The sequence below is a fragment of the Astyanax mexicanus genome, chromosome 2 (genome assembly GCF_023375975.1).
Source record: "Astyanax mexicanus isolate ESR-SI-001 chromosome 2, AstMex3_surface, whole genome shotgun sequence".
Lineage (NCBI taxonomy): Eukaryota > Metazoa > Chordata > Actinopteri > Characiformes > Acestrorhamphidae > Astyanax > Astyanax mexicanus.
Genome location: NC_064409.1, coordinates 3,801,125 through 3,822,459, shown reverse-complemented (window position 1 = coordinate 3,822,459; position 21,335 = coordinate 3,801,125). Strand labels below are relative to the sequence as shown.

At 40.6% G+C, this 21,335-nt stretch overlaps 1 protein-coding gene across 2 annotated transcripts in view; it reads left to right on the top strand.

Annotated features, from left to right (window-relative positions):
- Positions 1–21,335, top strand: part of exoc4 (exocyst complex component 4) — a 236,622-nt gene that overhangs the window by 68,366 nt on the left and 146,921 nt on the right. For both annotated transcript variants that reach the window (XM_049474996.1, XM_049474995.1), the window contains exon 9: positions 409–497. In XM_049474996.1, the coding sequence (XP_049330953.1) occupies positions 409–497 (89 nt within the window). The remainder of the gene's footprint in view (positions 1–408; positions 498–21,335) is intronic.

Sequence of the window (21,335 nt, the reverse complement as noted above, 5' to 3'; positions counted from 1 at the left end):
TAATTAATTATGGGTGTGTTTTTTGAACGTACCGTGAATAAACCAATCAGTGTGTCACTTGTCATTCCCTTTAAGAGCCAGATGCTCTCTGACTTTTGGCGGATTGCTATTTTAATGGCACAGTGCTTCTGTGCTTCTCAGTGGAGCAAACGCTATAAGGGTGCTCGAATGTGAACTTATGTTATGTTAACATGTTATTTGTGTTATTTTATTTTGTATGCTGTTGTATTGTATTTTGTATTAGTTTTTATTCTTCTAAACGCTGACTGTTGACTGTTGTCAGGGTTCTAATCAGTCAGTGGAGCACCTATTGTTTTCTTTGCCTAGATAACAATACGCCAGAAATTTACCTGAACACACCTCACTTCCAGACCAGGTGCTCAGTGTGATTCTTCTCTTTTTTTACAGGTTTGAATCTTCGTCCCACGCTATTAGCATGAGCGCCTACCTGCGAGAGCAGAGGAGAGAACTCTACAGCAAGAGTGGAGAGTTACAAGGTGAGTCAGCGTGAGGAGGGATGGAGGGATGGGAGGAGGAGTAAAAGGGGTAAAGAGAGGTCATGTTGTCATTTAGTGTAAAGGTTCTGGTTTGATTTTGTCTCTCTGCGATGCTGTTCTTCCTCTCTCTCTTTTCTCTCTGTCTCTCTGTCTCTTTTCATCTTCACTTTTCTCTCTTTCACACTTTCTTTTTTCTTTCTCTGCATCTTTTCACTCTCTCTATCTGTCTTCTCTTTGTCCCAATGTCTAATTTCCTTTTTCTATGTCTCCTTTCTCTCTTATTCCCTCTCATTTCTCATTTTCTCTCTCTATTGGTTCTCTCTCTTTCTTTTCTACTTCTACCTATCTCTTTTCTCTCTCACAATCTCCTCTCTCTCTCTATAACTTTTCTCTCTATTTTTTTCTCTCTCGCTCAATCTCTCTTTTCTCAGTTTCTCTCTCTCTCTCTCTGTCTTTTGTCTCTGTCTCTTTTCTCTCCCTTTCTTATTTTGTCTTTCCTTTTTCTCTCTTTTTCTTTATTTTCTTTATTTGTTCTCACTCTCTGTCTTTCTCATTCTCTCTCTCATTTTCTTCTCTCTCATTTCTTCCCTTTCTTTTTATCTTTTCTCTTTCTCCCCTCTTTCTCCCTGTCCCTCTTTTCTCTCTCTTTTTTCACTGTCATTTCTCTCTCTCTCTCTCTCTCTCTTCTCTCTCTCCTTCTTTTGTTCTATCTATCTATCTATCTATCTATCTATCTATCTATCTATCTATCTATCTATCTATCTTTTCTCTATTTTCTCCCTCTCTCTCTTCTTTCTTTATTTTCTCTGTTTCTTTTTCCCTTTCTCTCTTTCTCTTTTCTCTCTTTCTCTTTCTCTCTCTCTCTCTCTCTCTCTCTCTCTCTCTCTCTCTCTCTCTCTCTCTCTCTCTCTCGTCAGAATGACCTTGCAGTTTCAATCAGCAGTGTTTGACAGTGGTGTGTGTGGTGTTTTTTCCCTTCCACACCCAATTCCTCAGAGACATAGACTGTGCAAAATGATGGAGAGAGAGAGAGAGAGAAAGAGAAAGATAGAGAGATGTGTTGAGAGAGAGAGAGAGAGAGAGAGATAGAGAGAGGGAAGGGAGAGAGATAGAGGTGTAAAAGACAGACAGGTGCTTCTCAGTAAATAAGGACCTTTTTTTTTTTTAAGCCTCAAAAACTTGTGGAACAGGTTTACAGTGCTCTCCTACAGGATGATTCACTTCATTTCTCGTATTTTCTTTAAAGACGGGCTCCTGGCAGATTTGATTTTCATATTTTGAGTGACAGATAAAGTGTAGCAAATGAATATTTTGGCCTGTCCTTTTTTTCGCGACGGCGGAAACGGATTTCGATTACGTTTGATAGAGGGTGCCAATCACAACCGACCCGGGACACCCAAACGGAGCAAGCCAAATGTGCCGATTAACATTAGATAAGAAAGCAAATGGGCTTCGAATAGTCCTCGCTCTCTTTTTATTCTCCCTCAGGCGCTTCAGAAGTGAAAAGGGGAGAAAAATATTTGGATGGTTGAGTGCCTTGCAGCATTAAAGAGGTGATGAGATTTCCCTGTTTCATTTAACCTGTCACAATGGTGAGTGTTGGGCCTCAGTCTGAGAGGTGAATGGGCGAGAGAAGATTGAAGGCATGGAATCATTTAAAAAGGCGAAATAAGCCCAGAAACGGACCGAGGGAAAGAGCTGAAAGTCATTGTTTTCGTTGCGCTGGCGTAAGAGCCATTCAAGGGTTTCTGAAGTTACAGATTAGAAATATGAAAATATGAATTCAGACCGATGGAGAAATGCCTCTCTGTCCATTTTAATTATGTTTGCAGTGGCTGCTGCTCTCTAAAGAGTTGAGGTCAGTTGATGGCCTCTTGAGTTGCTCGCTCAAAAGGCCTCAGTAACACATATCCAGAGATGTTGAGTAATGAAGTACAAACTTAAGTAGAAACGTTGGTTATCTTCTATACTTTACTGGAGAAATATAGCTTCTTTAATATATACAGCTCTAGATCTGGAAAAAAAGACCAAGAGACAACTTAAAAATGATGAGTTTATTTGATTTTTGCAAATTGAAAACCTCTGGAATATAATCAAGAGGAAGACGGACGATCACAAGCCATCAAACCAAAGCATAAAGTTATCCAAAAGCAGACTGGTGGAGGAGAACATGATGCCAAGATGCATGAAAAAAACTGTGATTAAAAACCAACCAGGGTTATTCCACCAAATATTGAAAATATTCTAAACTCTTAAATCTTACAGAGCTGTGTTTACATATTCATGAAACAGGAAGTCATCCTAAATTTATCAACATTAACATTATTAACAACAATATTTGAACATTATAGTCATTATGGCTTTTAGAAAAATGTGTTTTGGGGAGGGGGGGCTGGGGGCGTGGCCTAAGCTTTTATACTTCATGTCTTTATACTTTTTCTCCTTATATTACTTTTACTTTTATACTTTAAGTAGTTTTGAAAGCAGTACTTTTTAAAACACTTTTACTTAAAGAGTAAAAAGCTTGAGTTGATACTTGTTGATACAACTTCTACAGAAGTATTTTATTAAACCCTTTAGAAGTATCTATACTTCTACCTACAGAGTAACACAAAGTTTTAAGATGCCTGAAGTTTTTATATCCATGCTCCGCTCATAAAAGCGCTTTTAGAGTATGTTTTTTTTTTTGTGGTATAAGTAGTATAGTGAGTTAACTGTACGTTCCATTGGCACAACAGGTGTTAAAGCAGTAAAGCACTGTGTTATTAGTGGTATGGGTAAATGCATTATATTTGAAGTTTTGATTATTATTTTTGTTCACTTGGTGCATCGGATCGAAGTAAACTCTACACAACCCGAGCCAAACACCATGAATAATGCAGAATTTAATCAGTTCTAGTAAAATTGAGTTTTGAGAGTCTGTGTCTGTCTCTCTCTGAGTGTATGTCTGCTCTCCGGGGATGTCGTCTGCGAATGCTCCAGGTCTGCTAAAAGCTCCACTTGTGCTCTTTCGCTCTGCCTCCCTCTTCTTCATCCTCTCTTCTTCTTCTTCTTTCTTCCATCTTCTCCCTCTCTCTCTTCCGTCCCCCGGGGCTGTGTGAAGGCACTGCTGTGGCAGTCATTATAAAAACATGTCCCAGCCCTCTGAAGCTTAATTACAACCTTCTCTGCTCAAGCACAACTCATACAGTTCAATTAATTCCCAACTTCCAGCCCAGTTCATTACTGCTCATCGTCTAGATGCTCTGCATCCTCTTACTCACTTTTTGTTCGATTGTTTTTGTCTCTGCCCTCCGTAAATAACACTCACTTCAGTGAAACACCCAGAGTTAGGCCTGTCATGATAATTACATTATTGACTTATCGTACAATATATGAACAATGCTTCATTTTAAGAATCATTTTAATAATCGTGATATCGACTGGAGTTCACTAAAAAGTCATTCTAGAGTTTACATGCTTGTTTTGCAGTCAGCTAAAACTTAAAAATGATGAGTTTCTTTGATTTTACCAAATGGAAAACCTCTGGAATATAATCAAGAGGAAGATGGATGATCACAAACCATCAAACCACCAAACTGAACTGCTTGAATTTCTGCACCAGGAGTAAAGCAGCATACAGTTATCCAAAAGCAGTGTGTAAGACTGGTGGAGGAGAACAGGATGCCAAGATGCATGAAAACTGTGATTAAAAAACAGATATTGTTTTCTGATCTCTAACAGCACTAGGAACAGCATGGCAGTTCGTTCCTGTGTTATTTGTGCAAATAACACATCAGTGTTATGTATATATGCTTTACCTAGTAATTCAGAGCTAAGGAACAAACTATTTTTGAAAAGAATTTGTCTATGGAGGAAAAACACCACCAGCAAAGTACAACTGAGATAGGTTGGTGTATGTTTAGAACAGTTCTGTTTATGTTAGTTTCGGTGTGCATGCACCAAACGGTTAAAAATTTGGTTACACAAGTTAATTGTCCTTATAAGGGTGTAATTTTTTTATGATCAGTCCTTAAAGTAGATAAAGAGAATGTAGTTAAACAAATGAGTCCAATGTCTTGTGCTTGGTTATTTATTTAATGTGGAAAATTATCCAATATTACATATTTGTGAGTGCCAAAAATATCCGAACCTCTAGGATTAAATGAAAATCTTTATTTTGTGCGAAAGGAAAACCTGGTGGTGGTAGTATCATGCTATCATGGACCTGGTTTGCTGCATCTGGGCCACTACTTTAGAGAAATCTAAAGGTCTACATACTTCTGCCACTCAAAAATATGTAATATTGGATCATTTTCATTTTTTATTTTTTATTTTCCGTAATTTATTTTTAGTATCCGTATAGAGTGGGTGTTTCTTGTAGTCCAGTAGCAGAAGTGTGTAGAAGTAAAAGGCAGGTAAATAAGCTGTGCTAGGAGACACCCTGCCCACTGGGAGTAGACAGACGCTGCGTAACCTCGTATGTGCGTGTGGCTCCTCAATCCTTCAGACCTCTGTGTAACAGCAAGAGAAGACAATCCCCCTGCCATTCGTTTTGCAGAGGATTAGGCCAATCACCAAGCTCTAAAATCCCCCTTTTCTTCAAACACAGGTTACAAATTAAGTTTGCTCCTCCAGCGTCGGAGACGGAGAGGAGCAGGGACTCGGTATTAGCAATCTTGTTTATGCATAATGGCGCTGTTCCCCGGAGAGCGCGGGAGATTGTGTGCTGCTCGCTGAGTGACTGGTCTGCAGGAGAGCAAGTGCTGTTGTCTGTCAGCCTGATTTGTGAAGCACAATGGAGGAGGAGAGGTGCAAATGGAAAAATGGCTCACTAGTGGAAGGGTGTGTGTGTGTGTGTGTGTGTGTGTGAGAGACGGAGAGAGAGCGAGCGCAAAAGATAGATAGAGAGAGAGAGAGAGAATGAGAGAAAGAAAGAAAGAGCGCTGGGAGTGGCAGATAAGAGTATTTTTGCTTAAACTTAGTTTACCAAAAGCACTGTTGATTCACATTCACATTTAGAAACTGTCTGTTTTAAGGCAAAATGAGAGAGAAAGACAGAAGGAAAGAGAAAGACAGAAAGAGAGAGAAATGTAGAAAGAGATAGAAAGGCAGAAAGAGAAAGAAAGACAAAAGGAAAGAGAAATACAGAAGGAGAGAGAAAGACAGAAGGAGAGAGAGACAGAAAAAGACAAAAGGATAGAGAAATACAAAATGATAGGGAAAAACAGAAGGAGAGCGAGACAGAAAAAGACGAAAGGAGAGAGAGACAGAAAGAGGGAGAGAGAGAAAAGAAGGGAGAAAGACAGAAGGAGAGAGAAAGACAGAAGTAGAGAGAAAGACAGAAGGAGGGAGAGAGAGAAAAGGAGAGAGAAAGACAGAAGTAGAGAGAAAGACAGAAAGAGAAAGAAAGACAGAAAAAGAGAAAAGACAAAAGGATAGAGAAAAACAGAAGGAGAGAGAAAGACAGAAAGAGAGAGAAAGACAGAAAGAGAGAGAAAGACAGAAAGAAAGAGAAAGACAGAAGGAAAGAGAAAGACAGAAAGAAAGAAAGACAGAAGGAAAGAGAAAGACAGAAGGAAAGAGAAAGACAGAAAGAAAGAAAGACAGAAGGAAAGAGAAAGACAGAAGGAAAGAGAAAGACAGAAGGAGAGAGAAATACAAAAAGAGAGAGAAAGGCAGAAAGAGAAAGAAAGAAAGACAGAAGAAAAGAGAAAGACAGACATAGAGAAGGACAGAAAGAGAGAAGAAGACAAAAGGAGAGAGAAAGGCAGAAAGAGAAAGAAAGAAAGACAGAAGGAGAGAGAAAGACAAAAGGATGGAGAAAGACAGAAGGAGAGAGAGACATAAAAAGAGAAAAAGACAAAAGGAGAGAGAAAGACAAAAGGATGGAGAAAGACAGAAGGAGAGAGACAAAAAAGAGAAAAAGACAAAAGGAGAGAGAAAGACAGAAGGAGAGAGAGACAGACCTCTGGCATGTTGCTTTAAACTAGCTTTAAACACTAGCTGTATGTAGTTCAGTACATGTTGTATATATCAGTCAAAATTGCAACCAATTGTTTTCCAGTGAACCTTTATCTTTCTTCTTAATAACATTAAAATTAGATTGTGGTGATGAATGTATATAAACTGTATAGACCGAGGAGTTCTCTTTTTATATACAGAGAGAAAATAAACAGTGAACAGTGAACAGTCATTATGGGAACAGCAGCTACAGAGCAGCTTTTTTTATTTGCTGGTTCTGTGACAAGGCTATCAGTTGTAGCACCAATCAATACTTGACTTGCACTAACCCCACTATTATGATGATATAAATAATTGCTACCTGAAATTAAAGTGAACTTTGTCTGCAGAAAAGTCAATAATTGTATGAGAATTGAACCCCCATGTAGTGTAGAAACGCACAGTCGTTTATTCTCTTCAGGCACTCGTCCTTGTGAGAGGCCCTTCACTCGCTTCCTGTTCATGGTTTATGTTTACTCACTCTCTTTCTTTTCTTCCCTTTTCCTTTTTCTTTCTCTTTTTCTCGTCCATCATCTTGCTCTCACGTTCTCTGATGTTTTTTTCCAGATGTATGAGTCTCAATAGTGAATCATGTCTCTCTCTCTCTCTCTCTGTATCTCACTCTCTCACTTTCTTTACCTCTTTTTCTATTTTTGTTCCTCTCTGTCTATCTGTATCTCTCTGTATCTCTCTATATTTGTATCTCTCTCTATCTGTATCTCTCTGTGTCTCTCTCTTTTCCTCTATTTATATCTCTCTGTATCTCACTCTGTATCTCACTCCGTCTCTCTTTTTCTTTATATATCTCTCTCTCTCACTGTATCTCACTCTGTCTCTCTTTTTCTCTATATATATCTCTCTGTATCTCCCTCTGTATCTCTCTGTCTCTCTTTTTCTCTATATATCTCTTTCTATCTCTCTCTCTCTCTGTATCTCACTCTGTATCTCACTCTGTCTCTTTTTCTTTATATATCTCTCTCTATCTCACTCTGTATCTCACCTGTATCTCTTTTTCTCTCTGTATCTCACTCTGTATCTCACTCTGTCTCTTTTTCTTTATATATCTCTCTCTATCTCACTCTGTATCTCACCTGTATCTCTTTTTCTCTCTGTATCTCACTCTGTATCTCACTCTGTCTCTTTTTCTTTATATATCTCTCTCTATCTCACTCTGTATCTCACCTGTATCTCTTTTTCTCTCTGTATCTCACTCTGTATCTCTTTTTTCCTCATTCTCTTTAAATGTATTTTTCTTTCTCTCTCTGTCTCTCTTTTTCTTTATATATCTCTCTATCTCACTCTGTATCTCACTCTGTCTCTCTTTTTCTCTATATATCTTTCTCTGTATCTCTGTATCGCTCTCTGTCTATCTGTCTCCCTTTTTTCTCTATATATCTCTTTTCTATCTCTCTCTCTGTATCTCTCTCTGTATCTCTTTTTTTCTCGTTCTCTCTTTAATTGTATATTTCTCTCTCTCTGTATCTCTCCCTGTCTGTATCTCTCTGTATTTCTCTTTCATTCTCTCTCTCTATCTGTATCTCTTTCTCTCTCTCTCTCTGTATCTCTCTCATTATCTCCCTCTCTTTGTATCTCTCTCTCTTTTTTCTTGCACTTTCTCATTTTCTCTTACACATATTTTTGCACACTTTTATTCTCTCACATGCTCCTGCACACTCTCTTTCACACTCTCACTCTCTTACACTCATCCTCACACACTCTCATTGCTCACACTTTCTCAAACTCTCTCACACAGTCACTCATGCATTCAGTTTCTCTCAATCCCTTTCTCATATTCTCTCTCTCTCTCTCTCTCTCTCTCTCTCTCTCGACCTTTTGTTTGGGACTTGATTGATCCACATCCTCCACATTCAGCTGGAGATGGTCAGCATCAATGTTTCTCAGCCTCATCTATCTGTTGATGAAGGTACAGACAGTATGCAATCAAGCCTCCTGCGCGAGAGCGGGGTAGAGAGGAGAAAGGAGGAGAGAAAGCATTGTTAGACGGTAATTGTTGGCGTAAATGACACACAATCATGAAGCTTTTGGCGGGCGGTAACGAGCGCGACCAGTAATAAAGGAAGAAAGGTCACAAGTTTTGCCTCAGGAAGGTGGCGCACACAGATTCACACAGGATACAATAGTTACTGATTGACTGTGATAATTGTGTCGGTGCTCACACAAAACATGCACACACACACACACACACACACACACACACACACACACACACACACAAAGACACGCACACGATGGGACAGCAGAGAAGATGACAGACAATTTCAGAGCAGCTCTATTGTAATATGCAGCAGATCCATATTCAGTAGATTACAGTCGGAGCTCCGAGTGTGTGTGTGTGTGTGTGTGTGATGTATGAACCAGAGTAACTGGGATTAAAGACATGATGACTAAAACTAAACCTACACAGAACAGGACCTACACATTCTCAAAACCCATAATTACAGTAGTCTGAGTCTTTCCAATGAGATAAAAAAAATAAATCACACTATTACTGTGGTTGTGTGTGCAGTGATTCCATCTCTAAAAGATTGAAGCACAATACAATACAAACTTTAAAAAAAAAGCATGCATATATTTATTTTATTTTTTCAGATTATTTATATTTTATCAGATTATCAAACTCACCTTAATACTAGTCACAAATAAGATGAGTAAAATACAAAAAGCAGTTTTTAAATGATAATTTCATTATTTTTTTAATTTTTTATTTTTTTTATTATTTTATTTCGTAATTTTTCCCATTTTGTCCCCAATTCACAAGGCCAATTACCCAACCCACTCATTGGGCATCACAGCACACTCAGATGAAAAGCGTAGTGACTCGGTTCTGATACATCAGCTCACAGACGCAGCCTTGTGCTGATCCACATCACCCTAGGAGTGATGAGGGGAAAAAGCGCCGCCATCTACTGTACTGTACCCACCCAGAGAGAACAAGGCCAAAAAAACTCATAACTTGGTTTTGCCACAATGGCAGGCAAACAACTGCACTCAAGCTTTACAGATAACTGGCAATAAGTGTTTTTGAGCCACTTTTCTTTCCAGAATTGGTTTAATTCGTCTACTTTAGAGGGTTTTCCAGCATAAATGTCGTGTTTAAGATCATGCCACAACATCTCGACTCGGACTTTGACTCCAAAGTCAACTCCAAAACCTTAGATAGATAGATAGATAGATAGATAGATAGATAGATAGATAGATAGATAGATAGATAGATAGATAGATAGAGACAGATACAGACAGACAGACAGACAGACAGACAGATACAGACAGACAGATACAGACAGACAGATACAGACAGACAGATACAGACAGACAGATACAGACAGACAGACAGACAGACAGACTTTATTGATCCCCGAGGGGAAATTTTGGACATCCAGCAGCGGGTATACACAGTACACAAAAGTAACTAGGAAGGATAAGAGAACTTTTTTTTTTTTTATAAAAATACAAAAGTGTAGTCTGTACTGTGTAATGGAGATGGTGCAGTTGAACACAGTAGACAATGAACACCAGTTGATGTGCATATAATGAGTGTAACATTAGTGAATGTTCCACTTTTGTCTCGTCAGTCCACAGGATATTTTCCCAGAGTCCTGGGCTTCATGTTTAAAATGTTTGTTGGCAAATATAAGAAAGGGCTTTGTGTTTTTTCTTTGTCAGCAGTTGTCTTTGAGCTCTTGCATGTGGCAAGTGAAACCTGCAGTTTTTTACACACTGTTCTGGGTTCTTTTGTGACCTCCTGGATGAGTTCCATGCCCTTTTGGAGTAATTCTGATAGGCCAGTCACTCTGCATTTGTGAATAAGTCAGTGTTAGCGACCTGTTTAGCAGGAATAGAGGTACATCTTTGTCTTTTCTCATGGGATTAACCATTCGGCTTCCAGTGTCCAAAGGCCAAAAGCCAAAGACCATCTATATTGTCATTTAGAGCATTTATTTGCAGAAAATGAGAAATGGCTGAAAATACAAAAAAGATGCAGCGCTTTCAGACCTAAAATAATGCAAAGAAAACAACAAGTTCATATTCACAATTAAGAGTTTTAAGAGTTCAGAAATCACTATTTGGTGGAATAACCCTGGTGGTTTTTAATCACAGTTTTAATTAATGCATTTTGGCATCATGTTCTCCTTCACCAGTCTTGCACACTGCTTTTGGATAACTTTATGCTGCTTTACTCCTGGTGCAAAAAAATTCAAGCAGTTCAGTTTGGTGGTTTAATGGCTTGTGACCATCCAGCTTCCTCTTGATTATATTCCAGAGGTTTTTAGGAATTTGGTAAAATCAAAGAAACTCGTCATTTTTAAGTGCTCTTTTTTTTTAAATTAAATCATGAACATCATGTTTAAAAGGTAACAGAAACCACCTGTTAAATTTAAAGGGCTAAACAGAGTTTGGAAAATGGTAAGAATCTGAGTAGCAGAAGACCTGTAGGATATGAGCTGTTCAAATCTGCACTTGAAGCCCTTCTCTCACTCACTTCCCTGTCAGTCATCATCAGCAAATGTTAATGAATCTTCAGATGGCCTCTGGATTTAGCTGCTGTTTGAACAGCCACGATGCCGCCTCACGTCAGAATAATAATTTGTTTGTCGTGGAGAGAGAGAAGAGCACACACACACACACACACAGAGAGAGAGAGAGAGACAGAGAGAGAGACAGAGAGAGAGACAGAGAGAGAGACAGAGAGAGAGACAGAGAGAGAGACAGAGAGAGAGACAGAGAGAGAGACAGAGAGAGAGACAGAGAGAGAGACAGAGAGAGAGACAGAGAGAGAGACAGAGAGAGAGACAGAGAGAGAGAGAGAGAGAGAGAGAGGAATTTAATTACTCCAGCAGCCTGCTGTGGTTTTATTCCTGTTCACCTCATTCTGTGATTTCGATATGAAATCAGAACAAATACACCGTGCAGAAATCCATTTTTTACTTTTTATAAGTGCTTTAGTATGAGTTTTATTCACTTCTCTGTCAGACTGATGAGGAATTCTGTGAAGCAGGAAAGGAATCAGATCAATCACCTGTATTTTTTGTGCATATTTAAATGGAAAGTAGTTTTAGCCAGAATGATTTACAGTAAGAACCATAAAACATAAAAACAGATAGTTTAACAAGCAATGAATGAATGAAGTTCAACATATAGCGCATTTCTAGAAACCCAAGGATGCTTTACAGTTTACACATTTTACACACAACCATTTTATACTCAGCACTCATCCACACACCCGTGAGAAGCGGCAGCCAATAGCGTGCAGTGTACTCTCAACCGGAAACCACCGTCCACCTGCACCTGCAGAACTGCATTGGGCACTATAGCATTTACCCATACACACTTTATGAAATGTTTCTGGGAAATTTAGAGCAAGGCAAAAAAAAGACATAAAATGCAAAAAAAAAAAAAGATAATAGTATATATTATATGTTGTTTATTATTTAGTTTTTTTTACTTTTGGGTCATTTACAGAAGGACGTTGGGGTTGAAGGGAAAAGTTTTGGGCCATTGAGATACAGTTTGGGACACATGAAGGTGTTTTTATCACTCTTTGTTTAATCTTTAATAAAACTCAAATTGCCTTCAAGCAATGGAGGAATATAATAGCAAAATAAATCTAAATTAAAGTCCATTCTTACAGTACTAGCTAACTAACTAATTAACCAATTAACTAACTAACTACAATTCTGAGATAGGTGGTAGGTGCATGTTTCCTTTAATTTCTGCTTCCAAAAGTTTCTATTTTCTCAAATTTTCCCTCGGGGATCAGTAAAGCATCCATCCATCCATCCATCCATCCATCCATCCATCCATCCATCCATCCACCCTTCCTTCCTTCCTTCCTTCCTTCCATCCCACCCACCCACCCACACACCCACACACCCACACACTCACCCACCCTTCCTTCCCATCCATCCACCCACCCACCCTTCCTTCCTTCCTTTCTTCCTTCCTTCCACCCATCCGACCACCAACCCACCCTTCCTTCCCTTCCTTCCCATCCATCCATCCATCCATCCACCCAACCACCCACCCTACCACCCAATCACCCACCCACCCAATCACCCACCCACCCGATCACCCACCCACCCATCCACCCACCCACCATCAATCCATCCGTCCATCCATTCATCCTCCGTCCATCCATCCATCCATCCGTCCATCCACCCACCCAACCACCCAATCAGCCACCCACCCACCCATCCACCCACCCACCATCAATCCATCCATCCATCCATCCATCCTTCCACCCACCCTTCCTTCCACCCACCCACCCTTCCATTCATCCATCCATCCATCCATCCATCCATCCTTCCTTCCTTCCACCAACCCTTACTTCCTTCCATCCAGCCATCCACTGACGTGCAGAGTTTTTAATTTTAAATGTTCTATTTCTGAATATCTTCTGATGTCCAATAGTCTTTGTATCCGTGGATCTCTTTTTAAGGTGTGTTTGTGCATTGTGTTAGCACGTTAGCGTTTTTCCTCAGTGAGCTCGGTCCTCTCCTGCACACCCACGCCAGCGCGCTCCAGAAAGCTCAGGCCGACGGCAGAGTCACTGGCAGCTGGCGAATGGCCTCGTCGGATGCTTCACGTTCCATTTGTTCGGCGGTAATTTTATTGCGGCGGATGATTATCGTTGAAACAACATTAGAGGCTTGATTGTGTTGTTTTTTCATATCGCGGCTGACTGTCGCTGGCGAAATCCAGGGGAAGATCTCATCCCGGGGAACTGATTGAATTAGCCGAGTGCTGAAATGAGGTTGCGATGTGATTGGCTGAAATGGACTGAAGAGGTAATAACATAAGGACGGCGATGTGCGCGGGAGCCGAGCGGCTAGCGAGCCGCCCCCTCGCTGATGGGTACTGTAAATATGGAGAAATGGACGGGACACTGCTCTCTGTATTGTAAAGTGTAGATTGTATACAGCAGCGGTTATTTAGTAATTTAGTAATTTAGTTTCTCTTATGATGATGGTGATGCTTTTTAACAAGACATTGTGATTGTCTAATGGTTTGTATTGCTTTCTGTTGCCTGTGTTGTTTTAAAATCATGGCATGAGCAGCATACACTGTAAATTAAACTACAGCAAGAAAACGCTGGACTGTATGATGATACTTCTGAATTATCTACAGTCTGCTGCTGGTTGGAGGACTATGAGGAGGTGTGCAGTATTTCAGCATAACCCGGGTACAAGTAGCACCACTTGATGTAAAACTATGCAGTGCAGTTTACTCTAATAACTGGGAACATCTTATCTGCTGGAAAAAAAAAGAAAATGATCAGGTAGAGCCCAGGATTTATACATTAATGTGGTATCTAAGCAATGCTTAGCCTCTTTTAACTTTTATTCTGTGAACTTTACAATAAAGATCATCGATAAAAATCATGTCGACAAATAGGTTTTAAATAGTTAAATGTAGGATTTGCTGATTTACTCAATTGGTAACTCATGCAGAAATAAAAATGTGTTACGTTTCTTACAGTTTCTCAAAAACACACGAGTGAGTGAGTGAACTGCCTATGCTAAACTGAACTGAGGTGTGATTGTGTAAGTGAATGGGTGTGTGTAGTACACAGTGATGGATTGGTGCCTTGTCCAGATGGTATTCTTGCCAATGATTATGGCTAAGCAATACCATGATTAGGAAGAAGCGGAAAAGAGGGCCAAACAAACGAATGAACCAGCAAATGAACAAACAAATTAAAAATTAAAGCAGCCAGCGAACCAATCAGCTAACCAGCCAGCCAACCAGACAGCCAACCAACCAACCAACCAGCCAGCCAGCCACTCAATTAGCACACCAACCAACCAATCAGCCAGCCAACCAGCCAACCAATTAGCAAACCAATCAACCAGCCAGCTTGCCAGCTAACCATCTTCAGTTTTGTTGAATATTTTGTTGACAGTTTTGGCCTTAATTAATCAATGTACCTCCGGCTAATAGGGCTGAAAATGTATAAATCAATATATTCACTATTTGAAGTGAAAAGTTTCTGTGTTAAAAAAAACGTCATTCAGGTTTAGACTGAGCTCTGTTTTTTTTCTCGCAAGGAAAACTAAGTTAAATTGATATTTGCACTGAAATCATCTTACTTTTAACTTAAAGTTCAATGCAGCTCATGGTATGTTCATTACACAAGTGCATCAGACAGACAGAGACAGACAGAAAGAGAGGCAGGCAGAGTGAGACAGAGAGGAAGACAGAGATAGAGAGAGCCAGACAGACAGACAAAGACATACAAAAAGCAAGGGACAGATCAAGAAAAACACAGACAGGCAGAGAAAGACAGACAGAGACAGATGTAGCAAGTGAGAGACAGACAAACATACAGACAGACATACAGAGTAAGAGGGACAGAGTGAGAAACGAGCAAAGAGAAAGACAGAGTGAGATGGACAGAGCGAGAGACAGACAAACAGACTGTGTAAGAGACAGACAGACAGAGAGGGACAGACAAGAGTGAGAGACAGACAAGAGTGAGAGACAGACAAGAGTGAGAGACAGACAGTGAGAGGGACAGAGTGAGAGCTGACAGTGAGAGGGACAGAGTGAGAGCTGACAGTGAGAGGGACAGAGTGAGAGCTGACAGAGAGACAACAAGAGAGGAACAGAGTGAGAGAGATACAGAGTGGGTTAGACAAGGTGAGAAACAGAGAGACAGACAGAGGAACTGATGGAAAGCGACAGACCAAGAAAGACATAGGGGGGCAGAGAGACAGACAGACAGAGAGACCCAGTGTAGAGTTGAGGTTGTAAACTTTGCTTATATGTCCAAAGCAGAGACTGTAAAAAAGATGGACGCCGTGTCTCTGTTCCCATTCATTCAATGAAAATGAAGCCAAAATCTTCCTCCATGTTGGCGATCCTGAAACCCGAGTCTGTAGAGCGCAGTAGAGACCAGAGGAGAGAGAAAAACTGTGGAGAGACAGCCTACTCATTTAAATAACCCTCGAGGTCACAGGCTGCAGAGCAGAGCGGAGCTGACTGTTATTGGTCCCGCCCAAAACCAGCCCTCTTACAATAACCACACCTTTTTTGAATAGAGCTGAATAACGTTTTAAAAAATGAATTCTGTGGGAATATAAAAATTTAACAATATAAGCAGAGGTTACACTAGCTGCTGCATTTAAATAAAGGAGGTAGAATTACAGTATATTAGAAAAAAAATGTGATTGAAAGTTGTCTGTTTTAACATTGAAACCTATAGGGATTGGTGGGGTTACACAGCTTTCTGCAACCGAACTGTAGGGGGCGCCTGACCTGTGGTGGCTTCACTTTTGAGAGACGATGCTCTGTCCTGCTATACACAGTGTATGGTTCAGAGTTACAGTGCTCTTATTTTTCCCGCGCCTCCGTACGTCGCCCAGGCAACACAACAACTGTTGTAGTTTGTATTTTGATGATATACACGATAGATGATAGAGCTCAATACTAAAGCTTACTAAACAATATACGCTTTTCTATCGTCATAACGATACGTTTCTTCCCATCACACATCCCTGCTGGTTAGTAACTGAGACTCTGAGACATTTTGAAGGGACACTTTTGCTTTTTTTGTGTGTTTTTGTGTTAAAATCTTAAAAATCAGAAGAGTCTTTAATTTCTGATTGATTCATTGTTTTCTCTGTAAATAGAAAGGTGGGATGGGTTTGCTGTTATTTGAAAGAGGGCAGACACCTAATCACAGGCGGTAGGAAAACCTATGTGTGTGTGTGTGTGTTTCGGTGTGTGTGTGTGTGTGTGTGTGTCTCAACCTGCGCTAATTTTAATCAGCGGCGGCGGGGCTGTCATCATTTCGGCTGTGGCAGACATATTTACCTTTAATCTGCGGCGGCGTGATTGGAGAAGAGGGGGTGCGGTGGAGAAAGGGAGCAGGATGAAGTGAAGGAGAAGAAGAAAGGTGAAGGAGGAGAGGAAGAGGAGAAGAGGAGGGTTGTAGCCGGAAGGTTGAGACAGAAAGACCACCGTTAAACACACACACACACACACACATAGGGAGTCAAATCAGAGGGTCCTTAAGAGCCGGTTTAACTGCAGTGGCTGAACCTCACTGATTTAGATAGATAGATAGATAGAGAGAGAGAGAGAGAGAGAGAGAGAGAGAGAGAGAGAGAGAGAGAGAGAGAGAGAGAGGGAGAGAGAGGGAGAGAGAAGGAGAGAGAAGGAGAGAGAAGGAGAGAGAAGGAGAGAGGGAGGAAGGCCATTAGTGGAATAGGTGTTTGATTGGGAGTGGATGGGTTGCCTTTATTTTTCTTTGTGAAACGGAGTCAGATGAGGGTGTGGTGATGGGCAGTAATCATGGCTGTGAAAGAGAGAATAGAGAAGAGTGTTTTTGAAAGGAGGAGGAGGAGGAGGAGGGATGGGGGGTAATCAACATCTCCACTCCAGCTTGTCAGATACTCCGTCTTTTTGACCTTGTGGAGATGGAGAGTAGCTAAATCTGGACCTCTTGCTCTAAATTTGTGTTGTAAATGTGGGATATTTGGTTTAAATATGTAACTGATTGTTTTATCTCTTAATGGAGTCCTCCTGAATATAATCAAGAGGAAGATGGATGATCACAAACCATCTAACCACCAAACTGAACTGCTTGAATTTTTGCACCAGGAGTAAAGCAGCATAAAGTTATCCAAAAGCAGTGTGTAAGACTGGTGGAGGAGGAGAACATGATGCCAAGATGCATGTGATTAAAACTGTGATTAAAAACCAACCAGGGTTATTCCACCAAATATTGATTTCTGAACTCTTTTCTGAACTTTATTAATATGAACTTGTTGTTTTATTTGCATTACTTGAGGTCTGAAAGCTCTGCATCCTTTTCTGTTATTTCAGCCATTTCTCATTTTCTGCAAATAAATGCTCAAATAAATTACAATATTTTTATTTGGAATTTGGGAGAAATGTTGTCTGTAGTTTATAGAAAAAAACAACAATGTTCATTTTACTCAAACATAAACCTATAAATAGCAAAATCAGACAAACTGATTCAGAAACTGAAGTGGTCTCTTATTTTTTTTCTAGAGCTGTATGTGACATACAGTATTTTTTGCACTATAAGGTGCACTTAAAATCTTAAACTTAAAAATTTATATAGGTCTTAAGGAGCAGTAAAGCCTCTCTGTTGAAGTACAGCATTATACAGCTACACGTTCAGAGGTGAGTATAATCAGCCTGTAGCCTGCTGTTAAGCCCAGCTAGCACTGCTAGAGCATCATTAGCACTACTGCTAGCAATTACCCACTAATGCTCCAGCTTTAGTGTAATCTGGAAATCTAAGCTTACTGTAAATAAACAGAACTGTTTTACTTACCCAAATAAACAGTTTTCCGGAGAGAAATCTGTGTAGATTAACATCACATTAAGCACTTGTTTTACTTATATTGATGTTTGAATATTTTTTTTTTTTTTTACAAATTACAGTCCTGTTTACTTAGCTTAGGTTTTACAGGTCTCACCACCCAGCGTCCAGACCTGCTGCATTGGTGGGGAAACATGGCGACACCCCTGTTCCTTACTAGTGTCGCATTTGCATGAATAGACTTTGAAACTACACATTAAATTATTGTAATATAGTGGTTATCGTAATCACCCTACACCCTACAGTGTGAACAAGAAAAAAACAGGGGCACAGCCAAGGGGTTAAATGGGATTAACCCCTTGGTCATACCCAATATGTCTTTCAGCGTTAAATAATAAAATGTATAAAATAAACTGTTGCTTTTCCCTCAATTCAGTTGAATCCAGGTTCTTTTATTAATACAACCCTCTATTAATATTACAAATGATAGGAGCTGTTAATGAACAAAGATATGTTAAAACTCTCAATTCCCAATAGACTTACAGAATAGAATTACACAAGCCAGATTAAGATATATATATATTTTTTTTAGTTCTCTGTTTATGCATGCATCTGGAGTGCATGAGCGTTTATATGCTCGTGAGTGCACGTGTGCATGGCACTTTTTTTCTGTGATTTTCTGTCATATTTAAAATACTGGGATATTGCCCAGTGCTAACATGCTCAATAATTTATCCAGCTCATTCTCCACATTTGCGTATTAATTTGTGTTTATTTATTTATCACTCTCCGGCATTGTCAACCTGAGCCCCTGACGGCCTCAGCTGTCTGCTGGCTGGAGCCTGAATATTGTCCCTTCAAATTAATTTTAATAATAGAGGTAGCTCATTAGAAGCCAATCAGACATGAAGACATGGCAGCGGAATTATAACCAGACGGCTGGGAGTTCATGAATTATTGAATTGGCCTGATCTTATTAGAGCCGGGGGTTTCTGCCCGAAAGAATTGAATGGCTATACACACACACACACACACACACCTGTCGACCTTTATGCTGGACCGGTAAGTCTTGGCAGCTGGCTGTGGGCCGTGGTGTGTGTTAGCTGAATGCGGTAAATTGCCTGTTTCCTTCTATGTGCCAACTCTGCTGATAATCACACTGGGGAAACTGGCAAAGAGTTGGGCAGCACTACAGAGAAGCCTGGGGATTGTGTGTGTGTTTGCGTGTGTGTGTGTATACGCGCCAAAATGTATTATTTTTTTTTTTTACGCAGGCATACGTAAGCACGACTAATCTAGCCGAAAATCTGAAAATTGTTCTAAATTCAAGGAAAATCAAGATATCAAGGACAATTTACATTATTTCCATGACGTGTACAATTATATTTCATGTAGACACTTGTTGAAATGCAGCAACAAGATAAACCACAATGTTAAACACGTATATATCGACTTTGAAGAAGTCCAGTCTAAGCAAAAATGAGGAATAATGTGAACTAAACTTCAACTGCAATCGCTGCATATTGATAAATTGCGGATATATAAATCACAGCTTAAGGTTTCATTCAAACTTTGAACGTTTGGCAGTGTGGGCAATGTGCCAAGTCCTGCTGAAAAATGAAATCTGCATCTTTAGACTTGATAATAAAACACAGTGGATCAACACCAGCAGATGACATGTCTCTCCAAACCATCACTGATTGGTGGAAACTTCACACTAGACCTCGAGCAGTTTGGACTGTGTGTCTCTCCACTCTTCCTCCAGACTCTGATCCCTTGATTTACTTTAAACGAAATGTAAAATGTACTGATGATCAGTAAATGATGGTTTGGAGAGACATGTGCAACAGCTGCTGGTGTTGATCCACTGTGTTTTATTATCAAGTCCTGGAAAATCTTACAGCACTTCATAATTAGCTTCCCTCTGCTGCTGACAACTTTTATGGAGATGTGGATTTCATTTTCCAGCAGGACTTGGCACACTGCCCACACTTAAAATAAGATCACTCTGTGTGTAATACATCTATTTGTTGATATTAAACACTTTTGAGATGCACTAGTATGTAAGGAATGTGTATGTTCTCCTGTGAGTGAGGTCTTTTTTCTAATGGTGGACCCTGTGCTACAGCACCGTGTCCTGCTGCAGTGCGGCTGACTATGTTGACCTTTTGGATTACACGGCCAGTGTCAATAACGCTGACACCTATTTAAAATGAAGGATTACACCTGAGCTCGCACTGTATGTAGCGTTATCTGCATGGCCCTGAATCTGCATGCTGAACATGCGCACAGGCTTGAGAAAGATAAAGCCGTGAACACACAGCCTTGTGGGCCAGCGTGTACGCGGGGACGGTGTACGTGGGGACGGTGTACGTGGGGACGGCGGGTGTTACAGAAGCCGTCGTGAGCCCCTGTCTCCCTCTCTTTCCTCTCTGGATGGTGGTGGGGGCAGAATACATCACAGATCAAACCATTTCTAATCAAACCCAGGGAAGTGTGGCTAATGCAATTTCACTAAGTCACTGACTGGCTTGATTATATGGGGAGGGCGAGCTGGGAAGAGTGTGTACGTGTGTATGTGTTGCGTTTGCCTGCGTTATGCACACTAGACTTCATTTCCACACTCGTCTGGCCCCCGCCGCGGACACACCCTCGCCTCTAATCCTAGATCATTCCCTGCCGCATGGGAGAGACCCCGGCATTCACACCGGCGCCTGCCGGCTCCGCACAAGGCTCACCACACCAATACCAACACCCAGGAAACAAAGCCTCACGTATCGGCGAACAGAAGCCCCCGCCGCGCTCTCCGGCAGCACAAACACAACCAGATGAACATTGAATTTTGTGATATATGCCCGTAAGCCGAAAGGTAAACCGTTGTCTGTGCGGTTTGGATCTGTTTGGAACACAACTTATATGCACTCACAGAATGTTTGATAGCTATTAATAATGAACTGGCTTTGGATTGCAAGCTGTTCTTCTTCGTCTCTCAGTCTGTCTGTTTTCTGTGTATTTTATTTTGTAAGACCTCCTGATACGGATAAAAACACCATATTGTGGTGATATTGCCACAGATTGTGTTTTTTATATGCAGTTAAGCAGCTTGCCATCAGCTGCCGGAGCCCTGAGAGAGCACAGTTGGTCTTGCTCTCTCTTTCTGGGTGGGTACAGTACAGTAGATGGCGGCGCTTTTTCCCCTCATCACTCCTAGGGTGATGTGGATCAGCACAAGGCTGCGTCTGTGAGCTGATGTATCAGAGAACCGAGTCGCTGCGCTGCTTTCCTCCGAGCGTTAGCGCCGTGATGCTACTCGAAAATGCTACAGCATCAGCAGCAGTTTAAACAAAAAAAAAAGAGGCGGAGTCTGACTTCACATGTATCGGAGGAGGCGTGTGCTAGTCTTCACCATCCTGGTGTTGGTGCATCACTAGTGAAATGGGGGATATACAGCTAAAGCAGTAACAGCTGAATGGGTGGGACATTTGGCTTATAGCAAAATTTGGAGAAAAATAAAGAATGGTGTAAAAATTAAAAAAGCAAAT